Consider the following 23,447-nt stretch of genomic DNA (forward strand, 5'->3'; position numbering starts at 1 on the left):
GCCCGACGCTCGGCCCTCGGGCCGTGCCTCCCTCATCCGCCCCGTCTGTTGCCCTTCGCAGCCCTCCCCTTCCCTGTCTGGCGGACGGGAGGGGCCCTCCCTCCGCCCGCCACCCCACCCATTCCCCCAGCCCGCAGTATTGATCGTTTCTGTCGGGGAGTTTCGCCGGGCAGTCAGGGGGGAGGCCCGGGTTCGGGGGAGAACCGCCCGTCCTCTCCCCTCCCCCTGCCGCCGTCTGATATTGATTGGTGCACCGCGGAGGGGACAGCCGCCCCCCCCCCCCCCCGGTCTGGCCGGAGGCTGGGGTGCGCCCCTTCTCAGCGGTCTCCAGAGGACCATCTCTGTGCCGCCACGGCTGACTCACGGGCCTCCCCTCCCTCCCCCTCCCCTCTCCCGCTGCCCGGCACCGACCATTCGGTGGGAAAGGTTCGGTCGGCAGACCGACGCTCGCTCTTCGAATGTCATGGCCGGCCTCCATACTGACGGACGGCGTGACAACCTCGATTGAGTGTTGGTGTTATCTGGTCGATAAGAGGAGCCTGCTCACTTGTGTGCTCATAGATCTCTGTATGTGGTATGCCTTCATTTCAACCTTTCAGATAGACTTTGATGCCGTTCTGACACATCCTGAGCTATTTGATACAGCGTCGACTCCAACTCCAAGCCGGTAGCCTATGTTGTTGCTTTTGTGACCTTGCTGGCCTATTTTATCGTGTTGCTGATGAAAACCTTCCTCGTTTTAACGCACATTTCTCAAGATTTGTTTGTGTTCCCACAAACCGTAACAGTAATATATGTTTTTATGTAATGTTTATTTAAGAAACACATGCGTTACAAAATACGACACAAAATAGTTCGTCACACGACAGCACACATCCACATTTGTACATTTTGATCAATGGCGGAAATGCTTTGTTACTGGATCATGTGAACAGGACATAGATCGGAAAATTCAAAAATAGCTCGTCACTCAGCAGTCACAGCACGGTTGTGAGTTGAAACAGCCAACAGGTTGACAAGCCTGATGGCTTGATATTGTCGCTCAATCAGTTTGATAGTATGATCATAGAATAGCGTGGCCTGAGCTAAAAATAGCGGCGCTTCAATGTTTAAATCTTTGTGCAAACTTGATGTGTCAGCTTATGCGACTGTAGGGTTGGATGAATAGTTTACAAAAATAGCTGGTTCTGAGAGGTATCCTGTTCTAAGGGGTATTGTTGAGGCACAATGTTCATGGCCGTGACTCCGTTTGGAGAACCATGTGTTATGATTAAATAGAACAGTAAGTACTTACTTAACCTGCTTGGACATCTACGTAACCACTACTTCTGAATTCGCTACAATATTCACACGCATGCTGCATTTAAAAATAAACATCACTAACACTGACATTTATGCTAAAATAGTGTACATTGTACGAATATGACTAGAGCATTCCACCATACCTCTCGAAGTTTCACGTTCCCTGAAGCGAAGATATGAAGGGCCCGATCAAGACCTTCGTATTTCGCAAAACACATGCACATCGTGGAATACATTCACTGAAACATATTGAGCAAATCTCCCCACGCTGATCGGAAGGTCAGTGATAAAGTGATGCAGTCCGAACAGCTAACCTCCATTTTACGTGTTGTTACGGAGCGAGCGAGGCGAGCGTAGTCTTTCCTTAGATTAACGGAAATTTCTGAGTATGAGCGGCCGGCCGGCCGGCCGTGCGGACGCTTTTGCGAGGCTTATATCTCAGCAACCACTTGACCGATTTACACGCGGTAATTTTTGTAGGGTAGCTTTATTCCTTCTACCAAGTATTGGACTATTCCCGATGCATGTGGGTGACCCCTTATGCACGTGCCACGTGCAAAACGAAGTGGTGTCAGTTTTGTAATTGTTGCAATATCTCGGTAACTACTTGGCCGATTGCGCTGAAAGTTGGCATGTAGGTAGGCACCCACTAGGCACTGCATATCCATGTGCCAGAGTTGGGGTGCTGCTGCACGTGCGCACGTGCAGGGGGCGTTTCCAGATCTCGAGAACGGCTGGACCGATGGCGCTCAAATTTGGTACACGGTTAGGGACCAGTTAGTAGGGTGCCGTGCACAAGTCAGTTGGGACCCATTTTGCACGTGCGCACGTGCAGGGTGCCGCTTCCAGATCTCGAGAACGGCTGGGCTGATTGTGCTCAAATTTGGCAGATCGCTAGAGACCGGTTAGTAAGGTGCCGTGCACAAGTTAGTTGGAGGTACCCCCTCGAAATTTCGCACGTGCAAGACCCACCCTCTCGCTCGCTCCGTTAGTCGCCCCAAAAGGCGTTATACTGGTTTTAGTATATGGCACATGTAACTGATATGCGCCATTGGCATGCTCTACAGACGCTCCCACTTTCATGCGCTTTGCGACTTTCGATCTGCACGGTTGCCTCGCCGAGCTGTTATGGCACTCACGAGCTCTTATGGACTCTACATGAGTCATACGAACACATGGTCGCTGAGTCAGTCACTGACAGCCTGTCGCACGTCCACACATTTACACTAGCTCTGTCCCGACTCAGTTCGTCGTCGCACCGGGTCACTTTGGGTGATTCGGCCGGATACAGGTCACTGCAGTCCACTTCTCCCTCCGCGGGCTGAGAACATCCCGACGCGTGAGAATGAACAATAGGCTGCGTCGAATGCCATCGACATTCGCGACGTTCATTCAAATGCCACATGCTTGAGGTACCACTTACGCTTTTACAAATTCCAGTGCAGCATTGATCTGTTTTGCCTTGCATGCGCTCTCGCATCGCCGTCCCATCTCGCTGCTACCGGTTTTATCGACCGGCCTCTACTCTTTGTCGTTCTCCTGCTGTCCGTCCTCGGCTTCCGGCGACGGCCGGCGCTGTGGCCGCGGCTGTTTGCGGCTCCTCTTGACGGCGCCCCGCTCACCGCCGGCCGCCTCCTCCTCCTCCTCCTCGCCGGTGAAGAGCGCCTCCTCCTCCTCCTCTTCGGTCCTCATCTCCAGTCGGAGGAACGAGCCGCAGTCGATGGCGGCCGGGTCGGCCTGGTCGGCCGCTGCCGAGGCCGGCGGCGGCGCGTGCTGCAGCACGGTGAAGTGCTGCTCGGTGAGCTGCGCGCAGCTCCAGCACAGCGCCACGTGGTGCAGCGGCCAGTGCAGACAGAACTCGAGCACCGAGCCGAGCGGCGCGGCGCAGTGCGGGCACCGCAGCGCGCCGTCCGCGTGACGCGCCGACACGTGCGTCTGCAGGGTGGCCGCGTCGCCGGCCTCGAAACGGCACCGCGCCGCCTGACAGCGCAGAGTGCCGCCCGAGTGGGTGCACACCAGAGGTGGTCGCACCTGGCGACACTCCTCGCACGGCGGTGGAGGTGGGGGCGGGGGTGGGGGTGGGAGCGGCGCCGGCTCGGAGCTATCCGGCGGCGGCGATGACGTGGGCTCGCTGCGCACGGACGGCACGTTCAGGATGACGGGCGGCGCAGCGCTGCCGCCGCTGGCGGGAAGCGCCGGACTCGGCTGCGCGCCCGGCCGCTGCTGGTGGCTGTAGCGAACGTGGTCGGTCAGCACGGCCGGGTCCGTGGTACGGAACATACACACGGAACAGTCGAGCATGGCGCGCCCGTGCTCGGCCACCATGTGCGCCTCCAGCTCGGTGTGCAGCTTGAACGTGTAGGCGCACATGACGCACGTGAAGCCCTGCCGACTCTGCCCGTTCTGGTGGGTGCTCAACTGGTGGACGCTCAGCGTCATCTGGTCGTCGCAGACAAAGAAACACTTGATGCAGATCTTCTTGCCGTGCACTTTCGCGGCGTGCCAGGTGAGCCTCTCGGAGCGCGCAGCTTTGTACGGACACAGGGGACACGTGTACGGCTTGGTGTGTGTGTTCATGTGCCGCTTCAGACACCACGAGTCGAATCCACGCCAAGGGCACTCGGGGCAGGCGAACGCGCCCTGGCGGCTGGCGCGCTCCGGGGCCTCGGCGGCCTCTGTGCCGGAGGAGGCGTCAGACTCGCTGGGCGTCGAGTCGGCGCGCCGCTGGCGTCGGTTCTCCTTCTGTTCGGCGCACGGCGAGGCGGCCCGTTTGGTGGGCGCCGGACTGTCGGGCGGCGACACGGCCCAGCGGCGCACGCCGACACGCGGGTTCGGGCTCAGCACCAGCGGCTTGACGTCTTCGCGCGGAGGGGTTGGAGCGGGCGGCGGCGGCGGCGGTGGTGGCAGTGCAGGAGGGGACGGCGCAACCGCCACCGGCTTCTCCGGGGAGCGCGGCGGCTGTGAGTCGGAGGTGAGCGACGCCGCTCGCGAGTAGTACACCTGCGCCGTCAGCGTCTTGGGCGGGATGCGCCGAATGCGCGTCACATCATACGGCTCGTCGCGGTGGATCCTGAGAAAGTGCTTCTTCACATGGTCGGCCCGGTTGAACATCCTCTGGCAGATGTAGCACTGGAAGGGCTTGTCCGACTTGTGGATGTTCTCGTGTCGGTTGAAGAGGTCTCGCCGGTGCGTCGAGTACGGACAGTGCGGGCAGTGGTGCCGCTTGCCGCCGGCGCCGTCGTCGATCACCAATTCCTCGACGATGGGCTCGTCGTCGGCCGGCGACGGCGGTGCGCGCAGCTCGGAGTCGCGCTTCAGCTCGGATAGCCGCTCGAGGATGTCGGCCATCACGTGGCTGTTGCTGAACTCGGCCACCTCCGAGACCCGGTCGCCGTGATGACGCACCAGATGCATGCGCACGCACCGCTGCCACGAGCTCATGTACGGACAGTGCGGACACTGGAACGCCTTGAAGTCGGCGTGCGCGCCCAGCCAGTGCTCGGCCATCGGACGGGCCAGGAACGCGGTGACGGCGCACTGGCCGCACCGAAACAGACGCTGCTCGGCCACGTAAGTGGCGATCGGCGCGTTGTGCCAGCGCAGCTCGGCCGGGCCGCCGGCCGTCAGCGACAGCGCGCCATCGCTGCTGTCGGCTCGCTCCAGCTTGATGACCTCTGCGCCGCTGTCGGCGCGCTCCAGCGTGACGTCAGTGCGCCGCAGCCGCGCCGAGATGGCCTCCATCAGGCTGACGCCGCTCATCGCCGCAGCCATCGGTCCCTGCGGCACACAGACGGGTCGGACACAGGTCAGACGCCGGGTGACGTCATTGGAGAGCTCGGGTCAGACGCTGGGTGACGTCATTGGAGAGCTCGGGTCAGACGCCGGGTGATGTCATATGGTCGCTAGGGTCGCCACGGATTGTACGGTCAAACGGTGTGTGACGTCATAGAAGCGTTTAAGTCACACGGTGTGTGACGAGTCGACGACATAGACACGCTTAGGTCATAAGGAATGTGACGTCAAGAAAACGCTCAGCTAGGTGGTTAAGTGATTGTGACACTAACGACTAACGGCATCGTGTCATGCCACGGTGGACGTCAGCTGGGAGTGTTTCTAGAGAAACAAAACCACGCACTTTACAATGACGGAAGAGAGGGTTTACAATATTTGGAGATACAAAAGCGTAGCTTGTGACAGATCGCTAGTGATCATCGAAGCAGCATGATTAATCTTTGATTTCTAAACGGATTTAGGCGATTTAGCTACGTCGCTTTATCAGCTACAGCGCTATCAATTTGTTTGCATTGCAACAATGGCGGTTAATGCCCATGGCTGTATCAGGTGACAGGCATGCAGGTGACTTTATAAGACACTCAGTAGAGAAGCCGTTGGATCAGCTGCAATCAAGGTGAAACTGTTAACATGCGGGCGCCGTGCCGACTGCCGGTCATCGCGCGCTATCAGATGAGCCGTGCCGGCCCCTTCGTGACGTTTATGGTCACACTGATGACGTCATAAGATTTAACAAACAGGTGGTATCACAGGGCCACTTATGGCTCGTGATCCAACAGTCAGGCCGGAACTCCAGCTGCGGAAGACACCGGTTGCTTTGATTTACAGCTCATCTATATTTCCGAAAGCGCTCGAGAAGTTTTAGTGCGGAAGTTCCCACGGAAGCTGAACTGTCAAGTTCGGTCGCTGGATTTCGCAGTCGTGGAACATGGTTCCGATTCAGGTCAGGTGGACAGATGTACCCGGATTCTATTCTGTCAGGGAGCCGGGAAGTTCCATATGACTACTGACGGGTGTAGCGATGCATTCCAGGTTTCCGCACTGCGGTCTGGCCGGCGGGTCGGGGCACCTACTTAACCCGCGAGTTGCTGGGGGGGGGGGCGTTAAACGCCCCCACTTTATTCGCCGGGCCATAGCATAAAAATGGCGTGCCGCAGGCGCGCCAAATTTTGGGTACCTGTAGGGAATTGATTGAAGTTTATTTTGACAAAGTTTCAAAAAAATCGGTCGGAAAATTTTTGAGATATCGAGGTTTTAGTGACGTCATGATTTCTGAGTTTTCGACCAAAAACGGCATATGTTCCAAAAATCATATAAAATCACAGAATAGACATACAGACATGCCGTAAACGCCATTAGACTGCCAATACCATGAACAATCAAATGGCTATCTTCGATTATTGATTATCGTTCCGCATTTTCCAGAATCTTGAACTGAATCTTGACAATTTCTCGTGACTACTTCACGACCATGATACATGCATTTCTTAAATTGAACTTTTTGAGCCAAACAGGTACACATATGATAAAATGAATGCCACCATCGTGTTCTACGCCCCAAATTACCCATAAAACATGTGTCACAGGCTGCGAATATCAGTTTTGATTTTCGGGGATATGTGCCTACCCGGTTGACCTGACCTTGACCCTGACCTATGCTTGACTGACCCCTACATGGAGCTGACACTCCTGTAGGCCTTATATGATGGATTGTGCACCGTTTTGACAGAGTTACTGACGAGAGGCGCCCATTGCGAAGTCCTGAAGTCCATGCTACTGAAAGCCCGATTTTAGGTGTTTGACCTGACCTTGACCCAACCTGTGACCTCAAAATTCAACTTTAAAGTACTCATCTGAAGCGTCTCGTCGCGTTCTTTCGTTTGCCGCCTCGTGCGTTTCGCTGCGCCTATTGGTTCTCGAGTTATCGGCTGGGGGCGTTTAACGCCCCCCCCCCCCCCAGCAAACGGTGGGTGGCGAAATACCCCAGCAACTGCCGGGTTAAAGGGCGACCTGGTAGTTTGCACAGCTGGGACAATTATGCCGAACCTTGAAAACCAGCATAAACGATGAAATAAAGGCTCTCCGGTTAGCGCAGGTTAGGAAGGAAGCTTTCCGTTTTTATATCGAGTTCCGGCTCACTCCGGGCTTGAAAGTGACTGAGTGATGGGGTTAACGTTTACGATGTAATATCATTGGCACGTAATATTTCTAAAACGCACTTGACTAAGATGCCAGACTTTCACGTCTGAGGTCCGGTTCCTATCGGGTCGAATTTGCACGTCAACGAGACGCATCGACTGAGCAATGCGTGGCTGCGCTGGCTGCGGGCCTGGTAAATGATAATTGCTCGCCCCCTGAGTGAGGGTAAAACAATCGCCGGGTAGGTGTGCCAACAGGAAAAACAGCCGCGCGTCAACCACCGAGTGAATCAGCCGCCCAAAGAGGTTTGCCCGTCTGCAATCGGGCGGTAGTCAGTTGGCGTGTCACAGATAATGTGACATGAGAGGGCAAATCGTTTGGATAATACGACTTCACTTATCTATTAGATCGCAGTGTCTTTGGTCGTGATAGCAGGTGGATGGGTGCGCCTGACGTGTCCGTTATGAAGTCATCAGGCTCTAATCCGCGACAGTAAACCCAAGCCGGAAATAGTGGATCATATCAGCTTAAGCCGTGCATCAACTTACAGGCTAAGTCGATATCTAAATATACCTCGACCAAAGTCCTTCACGCCATGACTTGGCTGTGCGGCCACAGTCCACACCTGTTTTCTTATTCCGTAGCTAAATATTTAAATGCAAATATCGATTGTCCGACCATCAGCGTCGCAGAAGCGGCCTGGGAGAACCGATCAACGCGCCAGTTCTGAGGTTGACTTCGTTAGCTCGTCAGTAATCTGGTAAACGGACTAGCCCGACCGACCGGTCTCCGTGACTGGCCCGAGTGCCGCCCCCGCTGCTGCGGTCACTGGGGCCTCGCCCTGGAAACACCGTCAGCCGCCGCCCCCGGCCCCGGGCCGCCGACGGGCCCGTGTGGGCGGACTGAGGACAGACGGCGGTCGTCCGACCCCCCCCCCCCTACCTGCCCGCAGGGGGGGGGGACCAAACAGTCGTGGTGAAGTTACAGAGGCCAGAGCTCCTGCAGCAGTATGGGGGCATGAAGGCATTGACGTGTTTGGGAACGACTGTCTCCGTAATCAAGATAATTGTAGATATGGTCGGTTTCAGGTAATTGTGTGGAAGAGTTAAGTATGTTTCATTGCAATATTGCAATGCACACCATACGAAGGTTCAAACTGCGTATCATTTTTAAACATCAAAGTTGTACAATGGCCGACAAAGGCATTGTGGTTCTTACCACCTTTGACATCCGCAATGTTGAATCCATATTGGCCCTAGGTTCATATAATGATTTCGATGCATTCCAGGCGTGTTATATAACCGGGACTCTGCGGGGGCGACTGCTAACTAGTTTCACTCACTCAGTGAGTAGGTATTTGGAAAATAGCTCGATCCCGTTAGCAAGCGAAGCTTTGTGTCCGGGAATGACGGACTCAGAACGGCCGTTCACGGACTCCCGGGCGTCCCGGCCACTAAGTCCTCGAAGTATTCTCTCTGAGTCCTCGCGCTATCCTCGGGGAGTCCTGTATAGGAGTCCTCATCCAGTTGTTCCGGCCATTGGCCCTGAGTACGCCCCCACACAGCCGCTGTGAACGCAGCTCGCTGCAGCGGCTGGCCGCGTAGGCGGGCAGTGCGCAGGTGATGAAAATAGAAGACGCCCGTAATGCAATTGCAGACGGCTGGAGATGTTTTGGTTTAGTGGATTCTTTCATGCAGAATGGAAATGATTCGAGGCTTGATTCGAGGTTTGATGTTCACCGTGAAGTCAACTTAGCGGCGCTGCGTTGGATTCAAGATCACGAATGTATCACGAACATGTGAGTGACGAAATCTGTGCGTGTTTCCTGCGTGTCCCCCTCGCCAGTCATTAACCGTGTGGGGGTCGGGGAATCCATGCGATGCCAGTGAAGTCCACCTTTGAAGGTCGTTTACCCAAAGCAGTCCTGCGGCGGGCGTGTGGTCGTTACGGCCAGTATTTCTGTCTCGCCATACCCGGCCTATAGAACCGGGTAAGGTAGCACCGCGCCAGTGCTCGGGTCGGGCGGGGAAGTTTTCCAGTGCGGCCGCCGCCTCCGCAGCTGCAGCTCGGAGCTGCGGAGCTGGCAGCTCGTCGGGCGGCGGCTGGCACGGCGCGCGTGGGCGCGGGCGGGGGCGGACTGGTAGCCGCTCGCCGCCCGATCCATAGCGGCGCAGAGCCGCCCGCCGCCCACCGGCGGCTGTCACGGCCGGCCAGCCGCTGCCGCCGGCTGTCGGCGCTGTCACCTGTCCGCTGTCACCCCGGGCACTGTCAGAGAGGTGGCCCAGAGCCGCCAAAACCCTCCACTGATGTCCGGTTATGGCAGTTAGCCTGTTGGGACATCAGCCAAGGATTGTCATCCGCCAGACATTCTAGGAATGGTCATGAACTGTCAGCGGCCGCCATAATGCGTCAGATAACGCCGTAACCATCTGACGATCTGTGACGGTGACATATATTCTGTCAGAGCATGTCAGAGGTCAGGCTGGCTAAGTCCGAGGGCTTTATCAAAGGCCCGAAGAAGCTCGTATCTGACGGCGCCCGCTTATCGTTTTGGACCGCTCCCTAAGCCTATCCTGCCTAATACCGCGTCCGTCTCACAGGTATGTCCCAGTGGCGTCACCGCCGTGTCAGAGGGATACGAGTGCCGTGTCCGGCCCGAGTTGTCACTGAGTCGCGCCGTACTGTGGCGGATGGGCCTTGTCGCAGTCGGCCAGGAGAAGAGATACATTTCCGCCGGAACTTACACTCCTTTCCCGCATAGCAACGAGAATAGGGCACCTCGATCCGTGTTGCACCGTGAGCTTTGCTCGTTTCCTGTAACCGTCAGGTTTAAATTGTTAGGGGCTTACGTTTATCATAGACGGAATCAACAACTGTATTCTCGGAAGGCTTCCAGAGCGCTGCGACTGCCTCATGTCACTCCCATCGTTTGATTTATGTCATGCGATCGTGAACTCGTTTTTGACGTTTCCTCGCGGGTGCCAGGTGCCGTCTGCACTCTGCAGGCTGTGGTCTGTCGATCGCGTGTGACAGCTCTGTCAGACACCGTCAGTTGCGGCGGTCACCTGGTCGGATCAACCCTGTGACTCACTCTCTGTAGAGCGCCGTTCAGTCTGCACTGGTAAGCCTTTGTCTCAGGTGTGAGAGCAGTCTCAGCTGTAACATGCCGTGAACTGGACAGCCAGTAGGCGGTGGAGACGATGAGAGACAAATGGTGTTGGCGTTCGTACCAGAGAAGTTGGGTACGTTCGTACCAGAGAAGTTGGGTATGACGCGAGCTGGGCGGTAGGTCGGCCATGGGAGTCAGCCTCGCTCGCGTAGTCAGCAAATGATCCATTCCAAATATCCAGTATTTTTAACCCCAGCACTCAATTCATGGAGAGAATGGGAACATATCTTACGGCTTACGTAACAACTATTGGGAAGGGTAATGGGATGTAACACAGCAATACTTCCGAGACATTCAATAACGGTATATGACGCATGTTATGGCAGTTCGAGCGATAGTCTGAGCTAAAAATACGCTACCCAATACATGGCAACTTCCGCAGTAACGGAGCCTCCGCCTGCGGCCGTCTGGTCTGGCCCCTGACGAAAGGAAGTCGGCTGGTCTGGAAGGTCACGACACTGTCACACATGATGTCACCGGTGAGGCACGCTCTTATCGCCCTGTTTGACACACATCCCTCGGAGCCTGGCGATGCCGCGGGTCAGTCCCTGATTACGACGCAGAGTCCATGACCATGACAGTGTGGCCCTGATATGCGACGCATAGCTGCTTTTGCCTGTCCTAACGCCAAAAGACACTAGGTTCGTGCGCTGCTGGTGGAGAAAATTACCCAAATATGGACAATAACTTTGTCCGTGGGAATGAAAAAAGAATGGTGACCTAAAACAATTGGCCGAGTCATATTTACGAGTATGTGCAATGCTATAGTTTGGGCAGCTGTAGCGTTGTTCTGCTCTTTGAGAACCTCTACCTAAACATGGATTGCTGAGATCAGGCGAATGCCCACTGTCTGCGGGACAGTATGTAGGTATAGGACTGTCTGGATGAACCGCAACCTGACTGGATACGCAGGCTGGAATACAGAGGAGGGCAAAGTTGCGACTGGTAATTCAGCTGTTCCAAACCTTACGGAGACCACGCAGTAGGGCTCGTCCAGCGGAGAGGTTCATACCTGGCAATACCGGGTTCACAGTGATCATGTCCGGCACGTCTGTTCACGGTTCATCGCGCCTGGTTCCCGGTTCGCGGTGTGCCTGGTTCCCGGTGCCGGGTCGGCGGCGTCTCCGGGGGCGTGGCCGGACGAGGTCGCCGCTCCTAGCCTCCTACCCGGCCCCGCACTCCGCCTGGGTGTGGTGGGCGTCAACGGCGGGTTGTGGGCGGAGACGGTCGATTTATCGAGCGGCCCGTGACCTTACCCCCACCCGCCCCCACTCCGCCAGTGCCCACCGGGGCCTCCGCCCCAGCTGCCCAGCGCAGCCTCCGCCTCTGCCGGTGGCGGCACGCAGCTAACAACAAAGCTGGCGATACCCGGGTATATAGCGGCAGCTGGACGGCACTACACCGGTTCGACGCAAAACCCATAAAAGCATGTCACCAACATCCCACCAATGGCGGCACCTCAGATACTGATCTGACGTCATTGGTGCCATGTGACGTCATTGGTAGCGTGAAACGACCTTCGTGAATACAGCACTGATCGCTCGGTCGATGCTATTGGTGTCTGAGTGCTGTCGCAGTCCCCAGCGGTGACTCAGCCCGCCCTGTTGCTGTGTGGGGACTGGGGAGGGAAGCCGACTGCTGCGGCTCTGTCTCGGCTGGTACTCCCCAGTTACTCCGCGGAGGCCGTGTAGAGGACAAAGAGACGGCCGCCGCGGCAGCGCAACACCGCCGGTCGCTGTCGACCCGTCGCCATTAATGTCGCATCGGATGTCTGATAGGGCGGCACACGCGCTGTATCGTCGGCCTCCAGAAATAGAACTGCAACTCTATAATGTACGCTGGCTGCGGTGGATGGAAAACCTGAATGGCACATATGGAATGGAGTGGTCGGGGACTCGGGTAAGCGGAAAGTTTTTGTAAAGGTCATTTGGCAGGGTTAGGTGGAATGGTTTCTGCGCTTATCTGCCGCAGTCCTTGTATTTGATCCGGTACATCTCCATCTTCAATTAAGCAGACGTTAGCCGCTGTTTGATAAGTAACCAGTGTTGTCCTGTGGAATGAAGTCATGGAATATCTTGGTTGCGCTTCCCTTTACAAACTTTTTATTGTTCAATGTTTTATGTGTTTGATGAGTGTGTACCATCCTGGGGATAGGTACATACACGAATAATTATGATATTGCACCAGTCCCGATTGTGGCATGCTAGTTCCGTAAATCGTTACTCATGAAACGCCAACGCACAACATCCATCCACCATTTCAGCTATCTGACCCACTTCCTCAGGTCTCCGTACGCCACATGAGTCGATTATCCGAGAACCTCCGGGATCCCTATGCGGCATGTTTTACCGCCGTTCTTTCCGCTACCATGGCTCAGCCTGCCCCACTGCCGGTCTCGGGCGGTCGACAGAGTGAACATAGTCGCTTATCGACAGAGATGATGCGTCGGGAGAGTTATGAGCGAGCCCTCAGGGTACCTCGGCTCGTCATCGGTTTAGTAATGACGCTCGGTCACGCGCCGAAAAACAGGCTGGACACCGGCGACAATGATCGTTTCGATGAGCGCTTATAGATGGGATGGGAGGAAGGGAGGGAGGATGGGATGAAGCGCTTATAAAATGTGGTTGAGGGAGTGTTGATAAACTCAGAGGAGACAAATTGGCTCGGAAGACAAATTGGACAACTGACGAAATAAAACAACAACAGCAAAGGAATACCGCAAAGGAATACCGATCCAATATTCCAAATAGATGCGTCTCTAACGCGCCGGGCCTCGAAACGTGTGTTTGGAAGAATGGATCAGACAACCGAGTTGAAACAAGGACGACAATGATGCACCGAAGATGTAAAAAAAAACGAATGAACGAAAGCGAATAACAAAGAACCACACCTCAGCTGTTTTGGCTGTATACTGCTCCGAATTGCCACGTGGAGTCGACGGCCACGCTGGCGACTCGGACACCTCCCCCTGGTAGCCTCGCTGCTCGGATTCCCGGTCCGGGGACGTGGGACGGAGACGGTTCTCTCGACACCAGCCCTCGGCGGCGAGCGCCGCCCGCTCTTTGTGCCGGTCGGCCGAGGGTCGGCCTCCCCTCCCCTCTGCGCGGGTCGGGGGAGGGGTGGGACGCCCGGGCCGGGGCCGGGGAGGGGGGAGGGAGGGAGGGTGGGAGGGACGCCGCCGAGGGGACGCGCCTCACCTGCCTCTCTCTCCTCTCTCTCTCTCTCTCTCCTCTCTCCAGCGCGCTTTACACTCTGTCCTGACTGCGCAGGACGTGGCGTTTGGTTTGCCGCAGCTCTGAGAAGTTTGGGATGGTTGCCGCGGTAAATCCGTATCGCGAATGTCTGCCGGTGTCGACGGTAGCCGTGCTCACAGACGCAAGACACGTGCGCACGTGTACACACAACGCCTTCCAGTCCAGTCCAGTCCTGGCCAGTCCAGCCCGATTCTCTCCTCTCCTCTCCTCTCCTCTCCTCTCCTCTCCTACCCTGTTCTCCACTGCACTGCACAAAGTACCGCCAACACACCCGCAGCACACGATGCTGAGATCCACTGGGGACTGAGTCCGACTCCGTGCTGTCGGTACGAGCGGTGGCGGCAGAATCTGTGCAGGGCGGCGGCGCCGCGCCGAGCCCACCACCCACAGCCCGCCGCCCACGCGCCGCCGCCGCCGCCGCCGCCCGCCGCCCAGCCGCCGCCCACGGCCGACAGCCCGCCGCCCACGGCTGCCGCCCCCGCCCGGCGCCGCAGCAGGGGCGCCGCCAGGTTCCACGGCACGGGAGGTAGGGGATATATGAGTGCCATAGGCGGTGATCGGTGAACACGCACTTCCCTTATGCGTTTGGCACGCCGTGCCTTATTAATCCCAGCTGCGTCATTTGTGGCGGCAAGTCAGTCACAGACAGCGGCGAATCTAAGAGAGCTGTGAGTCTGAGAGGGGAAGAGGGTCCAGATGACATTACCCCAACTATGGAGAACAGCCTCGCCAGGATTGGCAGGGGGCGTGTATACTGTATAGGCACTGGGAGTGGAGGGCGAGGGTAGCCATGGGATGACGTCCGGTGCCGACCGCCGCCGGCGCCGGCAGACGCGAGAGAAAGATCCGCGGTGATTCTGTCAGAGGCCGGCCGTCCTTCTGACTAATGGCGAGAATGGTGGCGAATGGAAGAGGAAGATATGAGTAATGAGTATCAGGTGGGCATTGGGATCCAACATTGGGTATCACCTTATACGACCTAAGACAATTATAACTGGTAAACGACCTAGCCGTAAAAAGTTTATGGTTTCGCACACGAATAAGTGAATAATAACTGCGCTTTAAACGGCAAAATAGGAAGAAGTCAATCTAGCTGTCATACTCGTATAATCGCGTCTAAAACCGTTTTGAATCGGATGCATGCGAGCTAATTGCCTGCGAGGCATTCCCAGTTCTAACTTCTATGTCACGCCGTTGTCGCAGCGTGGCAGACGGTCAGTGATAATTAGACGTTCCACCCGGGCTGTCAGGATGGTCTGTGAGCTGTGCCGTCACCGTCATTGGCAGGTACTCGATATTAAACTCTGATCTTATTGGCGCTAGTAATCGTTGACAAAGTGGCTGTCAGATGTCACTGACCCCTAAGACCTTGTGAATCAGTCACCGCCGCGTGACCAATACATATAGGCGACTTTTCGACACGACTTGTCTGGGACCGGGGTCTCACGCCACTGTGATATGACAATACGAGTATTCTGAATGCCTCCCTGAGAGAACATGGCTGAGGCGGCTGATTGGCGTGTCAATCACGTCAGAGGCAGCACCCCTGCAGCTATTTTCGGCTGAGTTATTAGCCACACGATATTCGGAAGTTCAAACACGTCCTCAGCACAGTCTATGATGATATAATGAGCCAATTTTGCGCTAGTTTATTGCTATTTCTGGTTAGATGGAACATAATTGTGTTAGCCCTCAGTACATAAGCATGCTTCAGCTACCTCGGTTGTTGGGATTTACATTGTACCGTATGCCCGTAATGAGGCCTTAACTATGTCACAAGTTGACTACACTGCAGAAGTTCCTTGTGAACTGATCCCGGAACTTGATGTGTTTCCACTGCCCCTTCTAAAACATCCTCTGAATGTAATTAAACGTTCGCAAACATGAGGCTTTTCGCCAGTCTGCTTCCTCGTTCCGTGATGGTCCACTCATAAGGTGTGCGCCACACGCAAGGGCCACCCCGGTGTCGCAGCCTGTCTTACGGAAGTTCCGCCCGGAAATAGTGCTGTTCTACTCGAGAAAGGCTTCTGAGAGCGGCCTTCCGGTCTGTCTGACACGAGTTGGAGCCACCGGGGACGGGTCGGGTGTCTCCCCTGACACTTAGAGGTCAGTGAGGCCGCGGGTGAGGTGTGGGTGACTGGGAGCGACGTGAGGTCGACTGAAACAGTCGGAAAAGGAACTGCAGGAAGGTGCGGGGGTGTGACGGCGACAGGTCGGGCGTCAGCGCAGTGTGATCCGCTGATATGGTCACCGGTCACGGCGAGTCGAGAGATATGAGTCAGTTCATGAAATGAAAGGTAAATAGATACAGGATGCCTATTTTCTGAATGTGGGTTTGTCATGTCCTGACAGCTATTGCACAGAGTAGGTATATAAATAAATGCACAACAGACACATCATCCCTGGCACGGCAGGCAATGTTATAGCAGTGCACGCACCAGCCGGCAGGTTAGACTAGGGATCTAGTTTTGTACAATCGTGCACCTGTAATGCAGCAGTAAGCCCCCTGTCAAGGTTTTAACGTGGGAGGACTGTTTTTCGAATGATTCCAAACAAGACAAACTTGGCGTAATTGTCACATCCGGTTTTATTTCGTGACTTAGGTAGGTACTTGAGCCACATGTAGAGCTGGAGTTGACAGGCTTGATGATTTGGTGTTTTAGGGCACACCGGCAACGAGGCTATATGGCGTTGACAGGCTTATTCTAGAAAGAAAGGCTTTTCTAGAAAGGCTTTTCTAGAAATGCAACTTGTGTTTATATGTATGTAGCAGACTCAAGTCACTGTATCATTATGCAGTGAGGACCAAGATGATTTGTGGAATTTATATCTTGTTCAACTTCAAAAAGGCGTTTGGCTGCAACAGCTCCAAGCGTTTGGTTCACGGCACCGTAGGTATGTTCTAGCTTTGAGTGCAAGGGAATTGCATCAGTCAAGGTTCGTGCACTGTCGCACTCAGATTAGTAGCATCAGCAAATTCCAACATGTAAACGCGATGAAAACTGCTTGTACCTGGACCGCTGTATGTTTATAACTTTGTACAAAAAAAAAAATGAAGATAATTGTTCCCGACCCGAATCCAGCAGTTCTGGGTACCTATATCAAATACATTTTCAGAGTCATCTGAACGATTCTTATAGTTCCTAACACAATTTTGAACAAGGGTTCTTGACGCATGCAGGTAAGTAGTTAATAGAATGCGTTGCAATGCCACTGACGCTGACAAGCTTATCAATCAACTTAACTTGACCTAATGCAACTCGGAACTCTCATTGTTCCAACCCAGCGAGCCAGGAAGTTCAACAGGGATGTGCTTTGTAAATCGTGCATCGCATTCAAATGTCAGCGCGGTCAGCTGTGTTTCAATTACAGTCAATTCTTCCCCAAAGCGGGAAGACATGGTCTCGGGGTCTGCAACTAGCGGACATCCGGTGCCCCTCCCTCTACCCCCCTCCCCCGCGGGAGAAAGCTGTCTGAAGCGCCGCCCGCTCCTCGACCGTGTCAGGAGGGGGGGGGGGGGGGCTGGCGTGCCGGGCTGAAGTAAAAATCGGGCACCAGTTGACTGGCGGCCCCGGGCCGGTGTGCTGACATCACTGTCGGGTTTAGCCGACCGGAGCACTGCACGATGGGCTGATGTCAGCCAGAGGTCCGCCGGCCACGGAGGCGAGCAGGGTGGCCGCCGTGACTTTCACGAGCTAATAAAAAACCGTGAATGTAATGATAAGAGGTGCTCAATGTAGACAAGGAGATCTTTTTTCAGTAGCTAGCCGGCACTAATACACAATCAGATGTTCTAACTTCTTATGCTTAGCGTAATGCAACTGCCCAATTTAGTTGCTTAGAAAATGAACGCTCACGGCTCAAGCGTCAGATATGTGCTAAGGAGACATCTAAATCTGTTAACACTATGGAGTGACAACTGATAGCTGTGAGCGGACAATCAACACAGTGTTTGTTTACCAAACCGATAGTAGCGTTCGTTTATGTATCAGTTGTTTAACAGCCAACTTTATCACATGATGGGAATCACCACTGTCGCTCCTGAACTTTAAAAAGCGATCCACTTTTACCCAGGTGACCTTTGGCTCTCGATCGATATCTCGACAACTCAAAGCGTGCCATCAAGAATAGATGCGTCAATCGTCAGTAGCCGCGCCATGCTCAGATACTGGCCTATTTTTCGGGACGGGGAAGCACCCACCATCACTGATGTCGGACACTGACAAACGCACCTCAGTGGGACGACCTTGCGCCCACGAAGGTCAGTCGTGTTTTATCAGCTCTGGTGCGATCAAATCTGGCCTTAATGACATGAGTCACTAATCAAACCGAGCTGGACTGTCTGCCAAACAATGGCGTCATGTGCACCGACCAGCCGAGGCGATCCAAATAACTACACGATGTGCAGTGACGGACGGAGAGGCGCAGCGTAAAACATCAGCCGGTGTCTCGACTCCGTTGATCGCAGAATTACATTGAAAGTTGGTTACGGAGCGAGCGAAGCGAGCGGAGTCTTTCCTTAGATTAACGGAAATTTCTGAGTATGAGCGGCCGGCCGGCCGGCCGGCCGGCCGGCCGTGGGGACGCTCTTCAAAAGCTAATATCTTAGGAACGGGACATCCGATTGACAAGCGGTCTTCTTTACTGAATGTCACTTGGACGTAAAAGTTCTGTGGTGTGATGGCCACCATGCGTTCTTGCCAACCACCGCACGTGGCGCGTGGTAAAGTTGGACATTTTTTAAGAACCCCCAAAATTGCAACCTTAATAACGGCACAACGGCTGGGCCGATTGAATTGAAACTCGGTACACAGCTAGGTCTCCATCAGATAATTCATCTGCATGTGTTAAGGTTGGGGTGCTGCTGCACGTGCGCACGTGCAGGGGTCGTTTCCAGATCTCGAGAACGGCTGGACCGATGGCGCTCAAATTTGGTACACGGTTAGGGACCAGTTAGTAGGGTGCCGTGCACAAGTCAGTTGGGACCCATTTTGCACGTGCGCACGTGCAGGGTGCCGCTTCCAGATCTCGAGAACGGCTGGGCCGATTGTGCTCAAATTTGGCACATCGCTAGAGACCGGTTAGTAGGGTGCCGTGCACAAGTCAGTTGGAGGTACCCCCTCGAAATTTCGCACGTGCAAGGCCCACCCTCTCGCTCGCTCCGTTAGTCGCCCCATAAGGCGTTATACTGGTGTAATTATTCCCAGCAACCATTATTACGGAGCGAGCGAAACGAGCGGAGTCTCATACTGAATTAAGGGAAAATCCTGAGTATGAGCGGCCGGCCGGCCGGCCGGCCGTGGGGACGCTCTTCAAATGCTAATATCTTAGGAACGGGACATCCGATTGACAAGCGGTCTTCTTTACTGAATGTCACTTGGACGTAAAAGTTCTGTGGTGTGATGGCCACCATGCGTTCTTGCCAACCACCGCACGTGGCGCGTGGTAAAGTTGGACATTTTTTTAAGAACCCCCAAAATTGCAACCTCAATAACGGCACAACGGTTGGGCCGATTGAATTGCAACTCGGTACACAGTTAGGTCTCCATCAGATAATTCATCTGCATGTGTTACGGTTGGGGTGCTACAGCACGTGCGCACGTGCAGGGGGCGCTCCCAGATCTCGAGAACGGCTGGGCCGATTGCGCTCAAAGTTGGTACACGGTTGGGGACCAGTTAGTAGGGTGCCGTGCAAAAGTCAGTTTGGACCCCGCTTGCACGTGCGCACGTGCAGTGTGCCGCTTCCAGATCTCGAGAACGGCTTGGCCGATTGCGCTGAAATTTGGCACATCGCTAAAGACCGGTTAGTAGGGTGCAGTGCACAAGTTAGTTGGAGGTACCCCCTCGCAATTTCGCACGTGCAAGGCCCATCCTCTCGCTCGCTCCGTTGGTCGCCCAAAAGGCGTTTTACTGGTTATTACGGAGCGAGCGAAGCGAGCGGAGTCTTACGTAGAATAATGGAAATTTCTGAGTATGAGCGGCCGGCCGGCCGGCCGGCCGGCCGTGGTCACGATTCTGCGACGCTTATATCTCAGCAACCACTTGACTGATTTACATGCGGTAATTTTTGTAGGGTAGCTTCATTCCTTCTACCAAGTATTGGGCTATTCCCGATGCATGTGGGTGACTTTTTATGCACGTGCCACGTGCAAAACGAAGAGGTGTCACTTTTGCAATTGTTGCAATATCTCGGTAACTACTTGGCCGATTGCGCTGAAAGTTGGCATGTAGGTAGGCACCCACTAGGCAATGCATATCCATGTGCCAGAGTTGGGGTGCTGCTGCACGTGCGCACGTGCAGGGGTCGATTCCAGATCTCGAGAACGGCTGGACCGATTGCGCTCAAATTTGGCACACGGTTACGGAGCAGTTAGTAGGGTGCCGTGCACAAGTCAGTTGGGACCCATTTTGCACGTGCGCACGTGCAGGGTGCCGCTTCCAGATCTCGAGAACGGCTGGGCCGATTGTGCTCAAATTTGGCACATCGCTAGAGACCGGTTAGTAGGGTGCAGTGCACAAGTTAGTTGGAGGTACCCCCTCGCAATTTCGCACGTGCAAGGCCCATCCTCTCGCTCGCTCCGTTGGTCGCCCAAAAGGCGTTTTACTGGTTATTACGGAGCGAGCGAAGCGAGCGGAGTCTTCGTAGAATAACGGAAATTTCTGAGTATGAGCGGCCGGCCGGCCGGCCGGCCGGCCGTGGTCACGATTCTGCGACGCTTATATCTCAGCAACCACTTGACCGATTTACATGCGGTAATTTTTGTAGGGTAGCTTCATTCCTTCTACCAAGTATTGGGCTATTCCCGATGCATGTGGGTGACTTTTTATGCACGTGCCACGTGCAAAACGAAGAGGTGTCACTTTTGCAATTGTTGCAATATCTCGGTAACTACTTGGCCGATTGCGCTGAACGTTGGCATGTAGGTAGGCACCCACTAGGCAATGCATATCCATGTGCCAGAGTTGGGGTGGGTCGATTCCAGATCTCGAGAACGGCTGGACCGATTGCGCTCAAATTTGGCACACGGTTACGGAGCAGTTAGTAGGGTGCCGTGCACAAGTCAGTTGGGACCCATTTTGCACGTGCGCACGTGCAGGGTGCCGCTTCCAGATCTCGAGAACGGCTGGGCCGATTGTGCTCAAATTTGGCACATCGCTAGAGACCGGTTAGTAGGGCGCCGTGCACAAGTCAGCTGGAGGTACCCCCTCGAAATTTCGCACGTGCAAGGCTCACCCTCTCGCTCGCTCCGTTAGTCGCCCTTAAAGGCGTTATACTGGTTTCGGTAGGTATTTATTCATTATGTCCGAACTAAACCTGACCTAGATGAAGTATTTGAGTTTAATTGAGTCTAAACTTTTAAACGTATATTTAATGCAAACAACTTAATACCAACAACAGGTTACAATAAATAAGTTTTTTTCAGCCCTTATGTAGAATGCGATCTCCGAAGCCCAGCTTTCTTTCCGAAGGTCATCTATATTCTCCAGCGTTGGTCGATAGCGGAGAGGGGAGGACAGGACAGGGGTGCACAAGCCCGACAGCCGCCTCCCTCCCCTCCCCTCCCAGTCTAGTCTGGCGAGGGGAGGAGGGTGGACTACGACCGAGGGGAGGGGTTCAGGACGAAGGGGAGCTGGGAGGGGACACAGGGGACGTACCAGAGGGGGAGGGAGGAGAGGGTGATTGCATCCCCCCCCCCCCCCATCGTCGTCATCGTTGCGTCGGCTCTAGTCCGCATGGAATGGCGAAAGGAGGGTCGAGCGAGAGAAAAAGGAGAGTGAGATGGGAGAGAAGAGAGAAGAGAGAAAGAGAGAGAGAGAGAGAGAGAGAGAGAGAGAGAGAGAGAGAGAGAGAGAGAGAGAGAGAGAGAGAGAGAGAGAGAGAGAGAGAGAGAGAGAGAGAGAGAGAGAGAGAGAGAGAGAGAGAGAGAGAGAGAGAGAGAGAGAGAGAGAGAGAGAGAGAGAGAGAGAGAGAGAAGGAGGGGAGGGGCTGGGGCGCCGGGTATTAATAAGGTCGCCGGACTGGGGAGGCTCTCCCCTCTCCTCTCCCTTCCCTTCACCACCCCACCATGTGAGTGGCAGGGCGGGAGGGGAGGGAGGGTGAGGTCATGGCAAACAGTGAACGCGGGCCATTTTGAAGACAATTTGATGCGAATTCAGGAGTTTATTGCGCGTTTCTCGATAAGATTGTCTATAGCCAACTACTTTTCTTCCTTCATTCCGGTTCATTATATACGTCTACCTACGCTTCCCAACTTGAGATGCGATTGCAATGGGAACTGAAAGAGCTAACTGTGCAATTGCCCTTGTCATTGCCCTTTACTCTAACCACAAGTCCCGATAGCGTGCAAGCTTCTAAGAGCGTTCAGCAAACAACGGATAACATGCCGTGTGCTCGGAACCTCACATTGTAGATAAAACATTTGCAAACTTCTCGATGTAAATTAATCAGCTACTGTGGTCGAGACTATTCCGTCATCTATCATCAAAATGACGTGTCTGTTGATCATATCAACTAAATCACGAACGTTTCGACTGCCGCATAGGATTTTCCGAGTGTCATCATCTGCGAACCATCACCAGAGGTGATATGTCTCGATCACCGTACGCGACAGGGATTGCACTCTGCTATTATGAAGAGACTGGCTGGGATTTTCATTAGCGACCACTGCCGCGTGCCAACTTGTAGTACTCGTTGTCGAAGATGACACGATTTACAGCATGTAAGATGTTATTAGTTTGGTCATTTGAAGGCCATAGTCGTCACGGTCGTAACAAACAATAGAATGGGGCGCTGCGTTCTTGGGACTTGGGAGTAATAGGGGCCATTTATATCGTTTCAAATGGCGCGCCGTCACTCGGATAGCTACAGGAGAATGCTGAAGGGACGGTTTAGTGAAGGGGTGCTCAGCTGGTTAACTGTCCCCGGCTAATGGATAGACGCGCCGCGCCTCGGTGAATCCGGGAGTCGGCGTGCTTTTTAGTCGTTCTCTGCTCCAGATAGCAACAGTTGGCCAGGGTCCTCGAACTTTTACATATCTGTAAGTTAGCCCTCGATCAGATACGGCTTCTGTTGCGACTTTAGATCCGCGTCAGACTCCCAGCGGTGACATGGGTGTTTGGGCGGGGGGGGGGGAGGAGGGGTCACACGGCTGACCGCCGAGGTCACTGACCTTGTGCCGGAGGCGCTCACGTGGTGTGCAGCTCGGCGCCCGCTGGCGCCCACTCTTCCGTCCCACGTCCTGCGAGTGTCTGAGGCAGCAGCGGCCCCGGCACCACGAGCACCTCTCCCAGCGGCCATCGATCTGGCCAGCACGGCTCCCCGTGCCGCGCCGGACCCCTGCCGCCGTCCCCTCCCCTCCTCCCCCCGCCCGCCTCCCCTCCGCCTCGCCCCCTCCCGAGGCCCGTTTCACGGCCCACCCGTACAGTCTCGCGGCGGCCGACCGCCAAGGCCAGCCGCGAGACTGTACTCCGTCGGTGGGGAGGGAGGCAGGGGGAGACCCGCCCCTACTCTCGGTTCCCCAGAGGACGGCCGTCCGTCCCAGACGGACCTTTGTGCGTCGTTCGACGGACGACGCTCCAGATGGAGAGAGGACATGGGGTGGCCAGGTGCCGGTCGGCCCCCTCCCCGCTCCCTCCCGCACCCGCCCGACCCCACCGGCGGCGCGTCCCCAAGGCTGCTGCTGTCGGGAGGCTGCGCTGGGAGGGGATTCTGCCGTTGTCACCTCGGCCGTGGCGAGCTCCGACCGGCACTGGTCGCCTCTGCCCCCAGTTCAGGACCGAGCCGCCCTCGA

At 55.1% G+C, this 23,447-nt stretch overlaps 1 protein-coding gene across 1 annotated transcript; it reads right to left on the bottom strand.

Moving 5' to 3' along the window:
* Nucleotides 1–2,762: 2,762 nt before the first annotated feature.
* Nucleotides 2,763–22,971, bottom strand: LOC122370763 (zinc finger protein 526-like). Its single transcript, XM_043346661.1, has 2 exons — nucleotides 22,827–22,971; nucleotides 2,763–5,079 (listed from the first exon to the last, which is right to left on the bottom strand). The coding sequence occupies exon 2, from the start codon at nucleotides 5,071–5,073 to the stop codon at nucleotides 2,824–2,826; it is 2,250 nt and encodes a 749-aa protein (XP_043202596.1). The 5' UTR covers nucleotides 5,074–5,079; nucleotides 22,827–22,971; the 3' UTR covers nucleotides 2,763–2,823.
* Nucleotides 22,972–23,447: the final 476 nt, after the last annotated feature.

Source organism: Amphibalanus amphitrite, unplaced genomic scaffold (genome assembly GCF_019059575.1).
Source record: "Amphibalanus amphitrite isolate SeventyFive unplaced genomic scaffold, NRLGWU_Aamphi_draft 000035F_arrow, whole genome shotgun sequence".
Lineage (NCBI taxonomy): Eukaryota > Metazoa > Arthropoda > Thecostraca > Balanomorpha > Balanidae > Amphibalanus > Amphibalanus amphitrite.

Coding starts and splice junctions, on each gene's coding strand:
- LOC122370763 (XM_043346661.1), bottom strand. CDS start 5,073: ATGGCTGCGGCGATGAGCGGCGTCAGCCTGATGGAGGCCATCTCGGCG.